Here is a 13,374-nt window from a genome sequence, read left to right as displayed (position 1 = left end):
GATGCCCAAAGGGGCCTAAAGTGTGCCAAGAAAACATCCCCCACACCATTACACCACCACCACCAGCCTGCACAGTGGTAACAAGGCATGATGGATCCATGTTCTTATTCTGTTTACGCCAAATTCTGACTCTACCATCTGAATGTCTCAACAGAAATCGAGACTCATCAGACCAGGCAACATTTTTCCAGTCTTCAAATGTCCAATTTTGGTGAGCTCTTGCAAATTGTTGCCTCTTTTTCCTATTTGTAGTGGAGATGAGTGGTACCCGGTGGGGTCTTCTGCTGTTGTAGCCCATCCGCCTCAAGGTTGTGCGTGTTGTGGCTTCACAAATGCTTTGCTGCATACCTCGGTTGTAACGAGTGGTTATTTCAGTCAAAGTTGCTCTTCTATCAGCTTGAATCAGTCGGCCCATTCTCCTCTGACCTCTAGCATCAGCAAGGCATTTTCGCCCACAGGACTGCCGCATACTGGATGTTTTTCCCTTTTCACACCATTCTTTGTAAACCCTAGAAATGGTTGTGCGTGAAAATCCCAGTAACTGAGCAGATTGTGAATTACTCAGACCGGCCCGTCTGGCACCAACAACCATGCCACGCTCAAAATTGCTTAAATCACCTTCCTTTCCCATTCTGACATTCAGTTTGGAGTTCAGGAGATTGTCTTGACCAGGACCACACCCCTAAATGCATTGAAGCAACTGCCATGTGATTGGTTGATTAGATAATTGCATTAATGAGAAATTGAACAGGTGTTCCTAATAATCCTTTAGGTGAGTGTATATATGCGCCTTTAAATACTTTGAAAAAATTGGATGTTGTTTATCATGCTGCTTTACGATTTGTGACTGGTTTAAGTGTGTGTACACATCACTGTAACTTATATGAATTGACAAATTGGACTTCACTGAACTTAAGGAGGAAACATTATATTTTTATTTTTATTTTAAAAGCCTTACTGGGTAAATTACCACCGTATATATCTAGTTTATTGACATACTGTACTAGTATCTATAATACTAGATCAACAGTCAAACTTTTACTCAAGAATCCAATTTTCCATACAGAAATAGACAGATCAGCATTTTTTAATTATGCTCCTTATGTATGGAATGAGCTTCAGGGTATCACATGAAATATGTACCATCTCTCACTTCATTTAAAAACATCTTAAAGTCGGTTTTTATAGAACGGTGTAAATGTTTTAACAGTTGATTAGGATTTGTATTGTTTCTCAGATATGGGTACTTCCGTTTGTTTACTATGTTGTGTTATGTACTACTTTGTACTTTTTGTTTGTGCTGCCTATCTTGACCAGGACTCAAGAGATCTCAATGTGACCTTCCTGGTAAAATAAAAACATAACGGTTCATTGAGTAAGGTCTTTATACACCACTGAAAACATAGTTATGTATATAATATTGCATTTCTGTCAACAGATCCTCGTAAATATTACACAATGCACCTTTAAATATTCTTGTTGTACATTTTAAAATCTAATTACATATAAATGTACAAATACAATAAATTAATAAATACAAAAGTATAAATACAATTATTTAAATTAATTAAACTGACTATGTCACCCAAAATGTCTGTGTACGGTGTATATTTATCCTTATTGGAGTGCCACATTGTTTCTCTTGCATCTTCTATATTGTAATAAATTGCACAAAAAGTGTGCTGTGTGTGAGGAACGCTATTATGCGATTCCATTCCAGTTTGGATGACTAGGCAGTATGCAGGAGGCAACAAGGTTTTGGAACAGAACTCATGACACTCATTGTAAGATAACGCCAGTCTGTGTCATTGGCAGAAAATTTTGGTTTCTTTGAACTAGATTATTCCATAAAGCTTTTGATATGTGTGTGAATACATGACATCAGCATTCGCTGCCAAAGCACAGCTTTAGAACATACCTTGGAATCAGTCTTTGAATGACATTGTTTGGCAAAAACATAATATCCATAATAGAAAATTAAATTTCTATGCCTGTTATCTGCACTAAAGCAGTACAGACTAAACATGCTGTTCTTCATTTGCCCTCTCTTTTACCATCTTCCTAACTTTTCCCTAGCTTCTACCAGACCAGACTGATGTTGACTGGATTGCTATATTAGATCTTTACCATAGATGGAAAGACAGACCGATATCATTTTACTACTTCTCTATCTATTATCTGGTAAATGTCATTAGATCTTTATAAGGGACAAGTTAACACAATGTAAAAATCACTTGACAAGGGCATCAGAAGGTTACCAAGCAACTTTGGTGCGGCAATTAATATTCATGAGCAAAGCTTTAACCATAGGATTTCAGTTGTTTTTATTTTTAAAAATGCATCCGAGTAAGAAAACATAACACAACTCATGAAGTTCCAGCATTTTGTCTTAAATCAGAAACGGTTTTGAATAAGAAATGGATATGTTTTAATGTTTAAGCTAATAATGCGCTTTTATAAAGAAATGAAGTGATTTCGATTCAATGGAATTGTATGTATTAAAAGGAAGAGCACAGTAAACAGCATATGTCCTGCTTACGGCATGATTACTGCTTATTAGCATGTGCTTTGAAACGTGCTGTACATTGTGAAATAGGTTGGTACTAATTTCATCAGTCCACCTGTCTTCCTGCACCTGTCAAATTTATATATCCGAAAAAGGGAGACGTGGAATGTACAGTAGCAAACACATCCAGGTGAAACCTCCCACTTCTGACAGAGCTAAAGTTGAGGCTAATGCTTCGCACGCCATATAGCAGATAATCTTTACAATCTCTGGAAATGCATTCCCTTTAGCTTTTCTGCCATAGCTCTGCTGTAAATTGGGCACCTAAGAGACAAATGGGTCTGACTCACCAGTTTTCATAAGCACTTCAAATCGATCATAATTCCTTTTTTCAGTGACCAGTGGAAAATGCCATTAGGGCCTGAGTTCAGTTACACCATATCAACAAGGCAGATGTGAATGGGGATTTCAAATATGCCAGCACAAGAGGAAAAACAACCTTCTTAGTCCCACAAATCGCTCTATGTACAACCAGCTGCCTTCCAATGTGTCAAAGCATTGGCTCCAGGCTCCATCATATCTGCATTAACCGAAGAATGCCCGCTATTACAATGGAAATCAGCAACCTCAGCTTTCCAGGGTAAATCCATATATTACGCTAATGTTTGCACAATGTGATTGCGGAGACCATTAATAGAAAGGCAAATGCTGTGGAAAGAGGAGAAAATTGTCTCTACTTTAGCGAGGCGGCTTCACTGTTGTTTTCAGTGGGTCAACATAGTAGGGGTCCATATGACAATCGACACAGCTTTGTTTAGTCAGTGTGACACTTTCAGGTGTGTGAATGATTTGTCTCTTTGATGTTTCCAATACCGCACATTTATCAGTACAAGCACACAGCTTGCTTGTTGATCTGAGGAGATGTTGTATAGCCATGCATTTGGTAGGACAGTCAAAGGACATTTGATCAATTTATGCATTTCACAGGAATCAAACCCATGAACTTGATGCTATAAGTGCCGTGATCTATGTTTGAGCTACAGCATTCCATTAATGCGTTTACCATCAAATCAGTGTGTGGAAGTTTCATGAATATTTAATGAGGTAAACTCTGATGCAGTTTATGACTGGCTGTGTTGCTAAATAACTCACAATTTTGTATAATCTTGTGGCACCGCAATTTTGGGTGAGTCCAATTTTCAGTGTCCTAACCAGAAATGATACGATAAGATTTCAGTGACGAGCGATTATCCACAGACCAGATGCAACAACTATGAGACGCGACAAAATCAGTCAAAAATAACAGCCAACCATAAGAGCATGTGGGCGGTCTCTCAGGGGGCACTGCACTCGCAACAAAACGGAGAAGTAGGCTACACAATAAATTCATAAATATTACACCATTTTAACATTGTTAAAAATACATAAAGCTACTGCGTGACTGAAACAATCTTTGTCATTGAATACACTTGTTTGTTCACTGAGTTCACAGTTTGAACATTGTGGCAGGTTACTATAAAGCTCTGATTAACATGGTGGAAATCGTGTGCAGCGGCGTCGTATTGCGTCTGGTTGAAAGTGGCTTTAGTGGGTTTAAAGAGGTATTTAGAGTTAAATATAAATGAAGCTCAATCTCAGCCTAATGTCGATTACCTCTTGATTACACTACTATGTAGATTTTCTTTAATATAAGCAAAAAAATATGGGTTAACTTACAGCTAGTCACAATGGAAGTGAATTGGGCCAATCTGTAAATGTTAACACACTCAAAAGTATTGCCAACAATATTATGTGTGATAACATAATTGAAACGACAATCCAACTTTGTAGCCATGATAGCATACATCATAAAATGACCATTAAAAAGGACGAAAACAACTTTATTGCTCAAATATAATACAGTTTTAACAGTGGAATGAATGTAAGTGATTTACTTCCATTGAAAGTGACTCACTGCAACCTTGAATTTTTTTTAAAAAAAAATTTGCAAAGAAAAGAAAGAACGAGTCAAAATGATTTTGAACTTGTATTGAACCATGAATATTGCTTTAAGATGATTCAGAGTCATGCACAATGTGAAAAGGCTGTTGGAAAGTTCATCACAGTAACAAAACAAAAACACGCTTGATTGTAGTCGCTTCTATAAAAGCCTTTTATCATCATGGGTATATCAGCTCAAACACCACCATATTAGGTTCACATTAAATATGCATTCACAGTGGCTATAGTGACTACTAAGATATGCTGTTGTGTTTGCATGAGGTGAATGTTTTAATTCAGCCTGGAGCACAAAATGATGTCGACCTGCATGTTAAAGTGACTTCGATATTCATTACATTATGAATATTACAGGTTAGTGTTTTGTTTCTTTGCCATGAGCAAAGAATGCTCGAAAATGGACCGCGTGGCCTCAATAGCTCAGCGTTTCAAAGAGATGCTCCTGACTGAGCAGAGAGCTCACACAAGCAGTGCAGTTCAGGCAGAATTTAGTGCACTTTCAGCCCCATTACGGAGCCACAATGGCCCAGTGTTCAGATCTAACATGGGTCTTCAATGAAACTGGATTCAGTGGGCTCCAGTTAATCTCTCTGCCTCCTCCTTCTAGCACACAGGCAACAATTGAGGGCCAAACCACTGAGGACTTACCGAATTACTCATGCTGTTTCTTTTTCAGGGCTTAAAACTGCATAGCTAAGCATTTCATTTCTTCTCCCCATGATTGAAGTTGTGTCTGCAAACAAGTTTGTTTAGATTCTCTTTAAATAAGCCTACAGTTCCTTTAGTCTGTGTCTGAATGAGGGGGTGAAGAGGGAATGAATGTGGCCCTGTTTGTTTATTGTGCACTCAGACCAAGGCAGTATGAAGGTGTCCCCATGCCAACCGCCAACACACGATTGAGACAGAGGATGGACTTTTAATGAAGAACTCTGTCGCCCCCATTCTGATAAATCCGCCCTCCTCTCTTCAAGGCTGTGATTAATGGGCTGAAAGGTTGAAATGATTCCAGGGGACCGCAGGTCCAGAGGGACCCCAAAAAAAACACCCACAGAATTGATGGAGGAGGACAAAGTATAATGAATTCGATGTATTTTATGTCAAACAAACAAATAGGTATAGTAAATAAATAAATGGTTCTACTTTGTGAGAGAAAAATGTAATATTTAATAAATATTTGATCAGAAAATGACATGAAATGGGATTGATTGGAGAGATTCTAGGGGTACACAAGAATACCAACAGGAAGATCCAGTACAATTTACTTCAGATTCATGCATTTTACATAAAAATATATATTTTTTTAATTGCTGTTGCTGTTGTATTTTTTATTATCTACAATAGGATACAAAATTGCACAGTGAAGAATGATTCATATCTATTGATCAGTGTAGTTAATTTGATTCATTTTACAACTTTCTTACAGTTCATCTCTACAGCGTGATGCTACTTAACATCAAGCTTTGTTCGCCATTCATGTGTCACTGGATCGATGCTGTTTTAGTAATAGAATAATTGAAGTACTAAAATGATCATTTACAGAATGCTATTGATTCTCTCATATGGGAGAGGGTAATGACTCCTGCTTATAGTTTAATGATTTTTTCCAACTGTCCCTTGAACTCAAATTGGCTTAGAGTGAATACACACTCCTAAGTCAGCATGACATCACTTCCTGAATGTATCCTCAACGAAAATTCTGTCATAATTTACTCTGTCATTCAACATATGCTGTTCCAAACTTGTATAACTTGTTCTTCTTCTGTGGAACACAAAAGATGATATTTTGAATAATATTGGTTACCAAACAGTTTTTTCGGTTCCCATTGACTTGTTTGTTGGAACAAGAAACTTCGTTCATCAAAATATCTTATTTTACGTTTGACAGGAATGTAAGAAAGTCATTCAAGTTTGGAACAACAGAAGGGTGAGTAAATAATGATTTTCTTTTTTGGGAGGACGATACCTTTAAGAAAGGGATCGTCAAATTGGCTTAACAGAGGCTGCGTCTGAAATCTCATACTCTCTAAGTAGTAATTACTTCAAGACCGCTAAAAAAAGTATGTTCTATATAGTATGAATTTGTGTAGTATGAATGTAATCTGGACATACTACGCCATGTTGTCATTATCATGTGACCTACCAGCGTCAGTTACGTCGCTTCACTGCCATTCATAAATCCTCCAATTTTAGAGATAGGATAGTAAAGTGTCCATCGTATGCACACTTCAGAATCTCGCCGGAAGAAGTAGGTCATCAGAGTCCTTTTTGCCTACTCTTTTATGAGTACTGTGAATTCAGACATACTACTTTTGTCACATACTGTTTTCCACCGACTATATAGTAGGGAAGTATTTTGGATGTAGCCAGAGTGAATACGCACTCCTAAGTCAGCATGACATCACTTCCTGAATGCATACTCAGTCCATTTACCTTTTAAAGGGATAGCCTCCAATCATTTACTCACCCTCATGTTAGTCCAAAACTGTCCTTTTTCTGCGGAACACAAAAGAAGATATTTTGAAGAATGTTGGTAACCAAACAGTTTTGGTTCCCATCGACTTCCACTGTGTCTTTTTGAAGCATATGGAAGTCAATGGGAACCAACATTCTTCAAAATATCTTCTTTTACGTTTGACAGAAGAAATAAAAATCACACACCTCTGGAACAACATTGAGGGTGAGTAAAAGATGATATACATTTTTGGGTGAATATCCCCTTTATGTAATGTTTCTGTTGCTTACTTTTTGACCTGCTACACTGAATTGTTAACATAAAACTTTTGGGGCATTGGCTTATTAGAAGTTAAACGAGAGAGAGAAAAAAAAAAAGAACCAAACATTGATAAACCATAAAAAGTATACCAACAGGTCAGAGTCTTTACAGTCTGCCATGGCACCCCAATAAAGCCTCAAATTATTGCCTCTTCCAGTGTATCCCGGAGTTTTCCTCCCAGACATGGAACAAGCACCGGCTGACAGGTGTGTTTGCAGTGACAGCACCGCCGCACTGACACGGATTAGAGCGGATAACAGGCTGCGGGAGCCGGCGCACTGCGACCTGACGGCTGTCCGCCTCACTCAGGTCTGTGTGTCTCTAAACCTCCATGCCTATACCTCACTCTTGTTCTCTGTCCTGTGCTAATTCCCCGCTCTTTTTCTCTCGGTGTTATCTTTTGGCATCAGTCCACTTTACTCGCTACTTGGTTGTGTGTGTTAAAAGACTGGGTGAATATTACATTCTATATGAGGAGAAAAGCTGGAGGTAGTCTGCAGTAACTAATGGCACCCCTCGGTGGAGCTCTGCCAAATAAAATAAAATTGCAGTCCTTTGACTGTGATGTTTCGTGCCAAAGAGGGACGGAGTATGGAAGGGCATAAAAGCCAGTGTAATGGAGAGAAAGAGAGGGAGAAGAGAAACAAAGCAGTTTCGGGTGGAGGGACGTAAATGAATTAACTGTAATCTAATCACGGCAGATAAAAGATAAGAAAACACTATATCAAAGTTCTGAAGAGAACCTGGAAGTGACAGGAAGCAAGGCAAAAGGAATCTCCATTGTCAATCTACAACATATAGAGGCCGCTGGATGACAGGTAGTCCTACACATTTATATTTGCTCAATGAAAACTATGCTATATATTCTATCATAATTTGGGCTCAGAAAACCAACACTGTTACAAGGTTAGAACGTTTAAACAAAAAATCTATTGTAAAAGATTCTGTGCAGAATGCATGAACTTTGAATATTCGGGCTATATTTCTCATGTACACTACTGTTTAAAAGTTTAGGGTCAGTAAGATGTTTAATGTTTTTGAAATAGGGTTTCTATGCTCACCAAGACTTCATTTATTTGGTTACAAAATCAGTGACATATCACAATTTAATATACTGTAAATGTTTTCCATTCAAATATATTTTAAGATATTATTTATTCCTGTTATGGCAAAGGTGAATTTTCAGCATCATTACTCCAGTCTTCAGTGTCACATGATCCTTCAGAAATCATTCTAATACGCTGATTTGGTGCTCAAGAAACATTTCTTAGTATTATCAATGTTGAAAACAGGATTTTTTCCATTGATATTACGGTCAATTAAAAACAGCCGCATTTATTTGAAATAGCAATATTTTATAACATTTTAAATCCCTTCACTGTCATTTTTGATCAATTTAATGTGTCCGTGCTAATTTCTTTTAAAACAAAAAAACTTACTGACCCCAAACTTTTGAACAGTAGAATATTTTTGTGCTCTTTCAGCCACCATCACTCAGAAAATCCAACAAAAACTTCACAATAATGGGCCCATTTGTCTCAATATGCTCCAAATCATGTTTGACCTTGAGTCACACTTTGCCCAAAAAACCCAATGTACTCCAAAGTACACTAATGAAAAAAAGACATCTGGCAGCTGAAGACTATCACTTCATGCCTGCCGTGCTGCAATGACTTCAGCTGCAAATGTCAGATACATATTGACTAGTCTTTTAACCCAGGTCTTATGTGTACCATGATGGAAGCCGACTGAAAACCTCTTGAGTCGTAATAATTGTCATATTTGCATTTCTATATCTATGTAAATGTATCTGAGAGGCAATATGTGTGCATTTCAAAAATTTAAACTCAAGCAAGAGAGATGGAAATGCAAAGAATAGCTACAAAGAAAATAAAGTCATCCATGTTTGCTCTATTTTACAAATAGAAGGTTTCACATTCCACACTTCATGTATACTTTTTATATAAATATTTTCTGTCAATGTTCTTCAGTCGGAGCATCATCGAAAGCATTTATATGTCCAGTGAACCCTGTCTAAGCCTTTTACGTGACAAATAAACAACTTGACCTGTTGTCCTCTAACTTTAAGGGATTGTTCAGCAATTTTTTTTTATTCTGTCATCATTTACTCACCCACATGTTGTTCTAGACATGTATGACTTTCTTCTGTGAAAGAATATATTTGGAAAATTTTGGACTCCATTGACTTTTATTATATTTTCATTTCTGTTCTGCAGAAGATAGAAAGTCATAGAGGTTTGGGACGACATGAGGGTGAGTAAATTACATCAAAATCAAGTCACACACTCATCTTAGCCACTTTATTTTAAGGATCTGATGTCAAACACAGTGCATTCAAAGGAGGGAGACTTTTGGTGTACTAGTGATGCAGCTGTATAAACAAATCCACTCACTCCTTGCCAAAGGCATCCTTCAGCCCTTTGGGAGTTGCATGCAAACAACAGACCTGTTTAGTAGTCTTTGCCTTTAAAGTCTAAGCAAACAGACTGACAGGTGTTAATTTTCTTGGAACAAGTTATTATGTGTGCTATAAAAAAAGGATAGAGAGGAAGGAAAATATGAATAAGCAATGGTGTGAGAAAAACAAATGTTAGCAGGTACACACAACACTATTTGAGGGTAAGTGTTGTCTCGTTTTGAGAGAACCAGCTTGTGCTCTGCTGTACAGCTGTGCTAAATTCTCTGGTGGGAGCTGTCCGTGGTCCTAATTGGACTGCAGCTGGGGATTACAACTCTAAGAGTCAAAGAAGAGGCAGACTATTACAGTCAGACTAAACATTTAATGTTCCTTTGTTCCCTCAGCACAAAATATGTCTAAAAGCCTTTGTTTGCTAAGGCGGATTTTGAGTCGTTTGTGAAGGCAACCAGTGGAAAAGACGCAATGAGCAGAGCTCGAGGGGAGCTGTCCGTGGTGCTGAAGTCTCACAGAACTGTGCTATCCACAAGCTGCTCTGAGCGATTCCTTCGAGTCTTCTTAAAACACCTGTTGCCGCTCAGCTGACAAATGCATCATGCTTACATATAGCACTGAACCTCAGCTTAATAAAGTGGTAGCTAAAAAAGAGACTAGACTGTTTCAAAAATCTATGCTTGAGTTTTGAGGGAGCTTGAAAAGTCCTCCCTAACGTTATCACAAACATTACAAAATGTTGTATCTTCAAACAAGCAAAGGGATTGGCCAAAACTGAACTGAACATGCGTCATGCTCCCTCCAACATGATGAAAGATTTCTCTGCATGCTTACAAATTCTCGTGTTCAATGGAGCCTTACACCAACTTGCATCATGGAAATGCATCTGTTTCGTGACTTTGACCATTTTATGAAGACAAGTGCCATCGACTGTAAAAGATTCTGGGCAAGGAAAATGGGATTGAGCCAAATTTGACAATTTCCATGATGAAGAGTTGTTAGTCATTATTATCTTTGGCTAAAATATGAAAAAGTGTTTCATCTCAAGCGCTTCAATATCTCCAGAGCTTCTGGGGTTGAGCAAGAGTACATGATTAACCACATTACTTTTTTTCACACTATAAACAGAAACAGATGAATGGGATTCTATTTTAACTCATTCTTTTTAATTCAAATATTTGACATTTGACAAGAAGAGACAACATGGGCACAGTAAAAACAACAATCTAAGAAAAACACTGGCACCCGGAATGACATTGACATTTATTTATAAAAAAATTAACTAGTTATTCTATATATTTTTACCTTAGCCTATATGGTAAGGTAACTAAGAGTAAACCATTTTCACTGAAGCATTGTACATTTTCCCCGTTAAAACTTTTTCATTTTCGAACATTTCGTGAAAAGTTTGCCATCTTTTCAATCAGCAATTTGTCAATATGCAGTGACCATAGAGCCTACATGATAAGCTCAGCCATGCCCCAGTAGCTGAAGAGGCATTAAATTTGCATTTCCTCCCAGCTAGAAAAAAGGCCCGTTTTATTTCACCAGTCATAGCTTATGCGCTTACACGAAAACCCTAAAAGGCTTCAAAGATATACTCGGTTTATTAATGAAGCATGAGAGACTCCACTGCCGGCTCTGTGGAAGCGCAGCTATCCTGAAGCTTTAGTGCCGCTCAATGGAAAAAGTGGGAAACTGCTTGACGGCTTCGCGAGCGCTTTACAGACTTATTCAAAAACGTTTCATTCTGCTCGTGATATTACTTATTCGCGGTATTAAGGGTAAACATAAAATGTCGACCGGCTCTTTGGATTCGTTTACCAGCTTTTATCATCATGTGCCGACTAACATCAACTCCGAGGAAAACAATGCTGTTGAATCACAGTAGCTCGAGACTGTTCATTATGCTGCTGAATTAAAGGGATAGTTCAGTCAAAAAACAAAACAAAAAAAAGTATATAGATTTTTAAATAATTTGCTTATGTCATATTTGCTCACCCTAATGTTGTTTCGAACCTGTGTGACTATTTTCTTGCTTACTGGAACATTAAAGGAAATGGTAGAATGACAGTCAAAAGGGACACTAATTCGTTTAAATATATCATGACACTTGTTATTACCTAAATTCGGGCTGACACCATCAGTAGCTACGTTACTCTGACTAACTTCTATTCAAGGCAAATGGATGTATAGTTGGTTGGGAATGCCACCATTTCAAGAAACGCAACAAATGATGATCCCTAGTATAATGACTTGGCTGTTGGAATAGAAATGTTTTATGAAACATTATGGTAAAATAAATGTTTAAAATAGCGCAGAGTCAAAGACCTGTTTTGTTGGCATGAAATCCCCCTCTCTCTCCAGCCTCCACATACGCCCCCCTTCCTCCCAAACTCACTCATTCACTCTTGGCTCCCACACTCACGAAATCTTGCGCCACACACATACACACACATTTTCGAAAATGGTTCTTCGACATGTTTATCCATTAACCCAATTTTTCCTTGAAACCAAAAGTACCATGTTTTTGCCCACCCACCAGAGAACCAATATGAGGTAGCCTACATGTTATTTAAAGCATAATGCAACATATTATGCTTACATGGGGCAGACCAAGGTTGGCAAGATATAACCCCAAATGCGCCTTGAAAAGTACACAAGGCTCTTTTACATTTATATACATTTACGTACAAATAAAGGATAAACTTGGCTACTGTATTGACTTGTGTGTTTCTAGTGAGTCTGCAGCTTATATCCATTGATGCATAGATCCATATCAATGAAACGTAAGACCCAACATTAAATGCCATACATTTGGCACATAATTGACAATAACAGCACTCCATCCACATGTCAGGCGTAAAAGGGTCGTATGTAGCCTCCAAGAGTGTCGCGCGCACGGCAACAGGACCACATGCAGCATAACGGGGAAACTCACCCTTAACCGATGCAGCCAGCAGCCCCATATAGAAGAACAGCACCCGGCTCCAGTGATGCGCCTGTACTCCCACCTTCATTAGCGCAAAAATCCTTATACCATCCAGTTTCCTCGTCCCGTTATATGTACATCTGCACTCTGTCCTCACGAGTCCCGTTCTGTCAGGATTCAAAGAGGCGCTCATGGTGGGCTTTTTCACGGTTATCAGATGGTTTTAAAAGGAAGATTCACTTGGTGTCGGCGCTGAGAAAAATCCCAGTGCATGGAGACTGGACCCTCGCAGCTGGACTGAACCATCTCAAGCGAGCCGCGGGGTGAGCCGATTCTAATAGACGCGTTTTCTCCTAAAAGCTGAAGAGCTGATAATGAGAACTGTATCTGGTCTCTTCGAGCTCACATTAGCGTTACAAACGGATAAAGTCTGCAACCGATTCAAATGGATGATGATGCGACATAGGCTACGCCTGTACACTGATTGATTTCTAATAACTACAACGCTGAAAATCCACGTTTCTGTCTTTCTCCCAATGAGTCACTATGAAAGGACAGCTAGGATACACTCACTGTCACCGCCCACTCGTGAAAGTGTACAGCCTTCATCACTGTCTGAATCATTTCCAGGCGTGAAAATAATCGTTTAGGGATTTCCACCTCTGGGCTCACTGTTTCAAGACTTAAGCGAATGAAATGAAGAGCGCGACTGCAGTATACAAGCTCACAGCATC

At 38.5% G+C, this 13,374-nt stretch overlaps 1 protein-coding gene across 1 annotated transcript in view; it reads right to left on the bottom strand.

Moving 5' to 3' along the window:
• csmd2 (CUB and Sushi multiple domains 2) overlaps positions 1-13,089 on the bottom strand; it is a 334,540-nt gene extending 321,451 nt beyond the window's left edge. The window contains exon 1 of the mRNA XM_056257596.1: positions 12,650-13,089. Within this exon, the coding sequence (XP_056113571.1) occupies positions 12,650-12,833 (184 nt within the window). The 5' untranslated portion in view covers positions 12,834-13,089. The remainder of the gene's footprint in view (positions 1-12,649) is intronic.
• Between the last annotated feature and the right edge of the window lie 285 nt (positions 13,090-13,374).

Source organism: Rhinichthys klamathensis, unplaced genomic scaffold (genome assembly GCF_029890125.1).
Source record: "Rhinichthys klamathensis goyatoka isolate OS25496 unplaced genomic scaffold, OSU_Roscu_1.1 h1tg000140l_1, whole genome shotgun sequence".
Lineage (NCBI taxonomy): Eukaryota > Metazoa > Chordata > Actinopteri > Cypriniformes > Leuciscidae > Rhinichthys > Rhinichthys klamathensis.
This window is presented reverse-complemented; position numbering and strand designations above follow the sequence as displayed.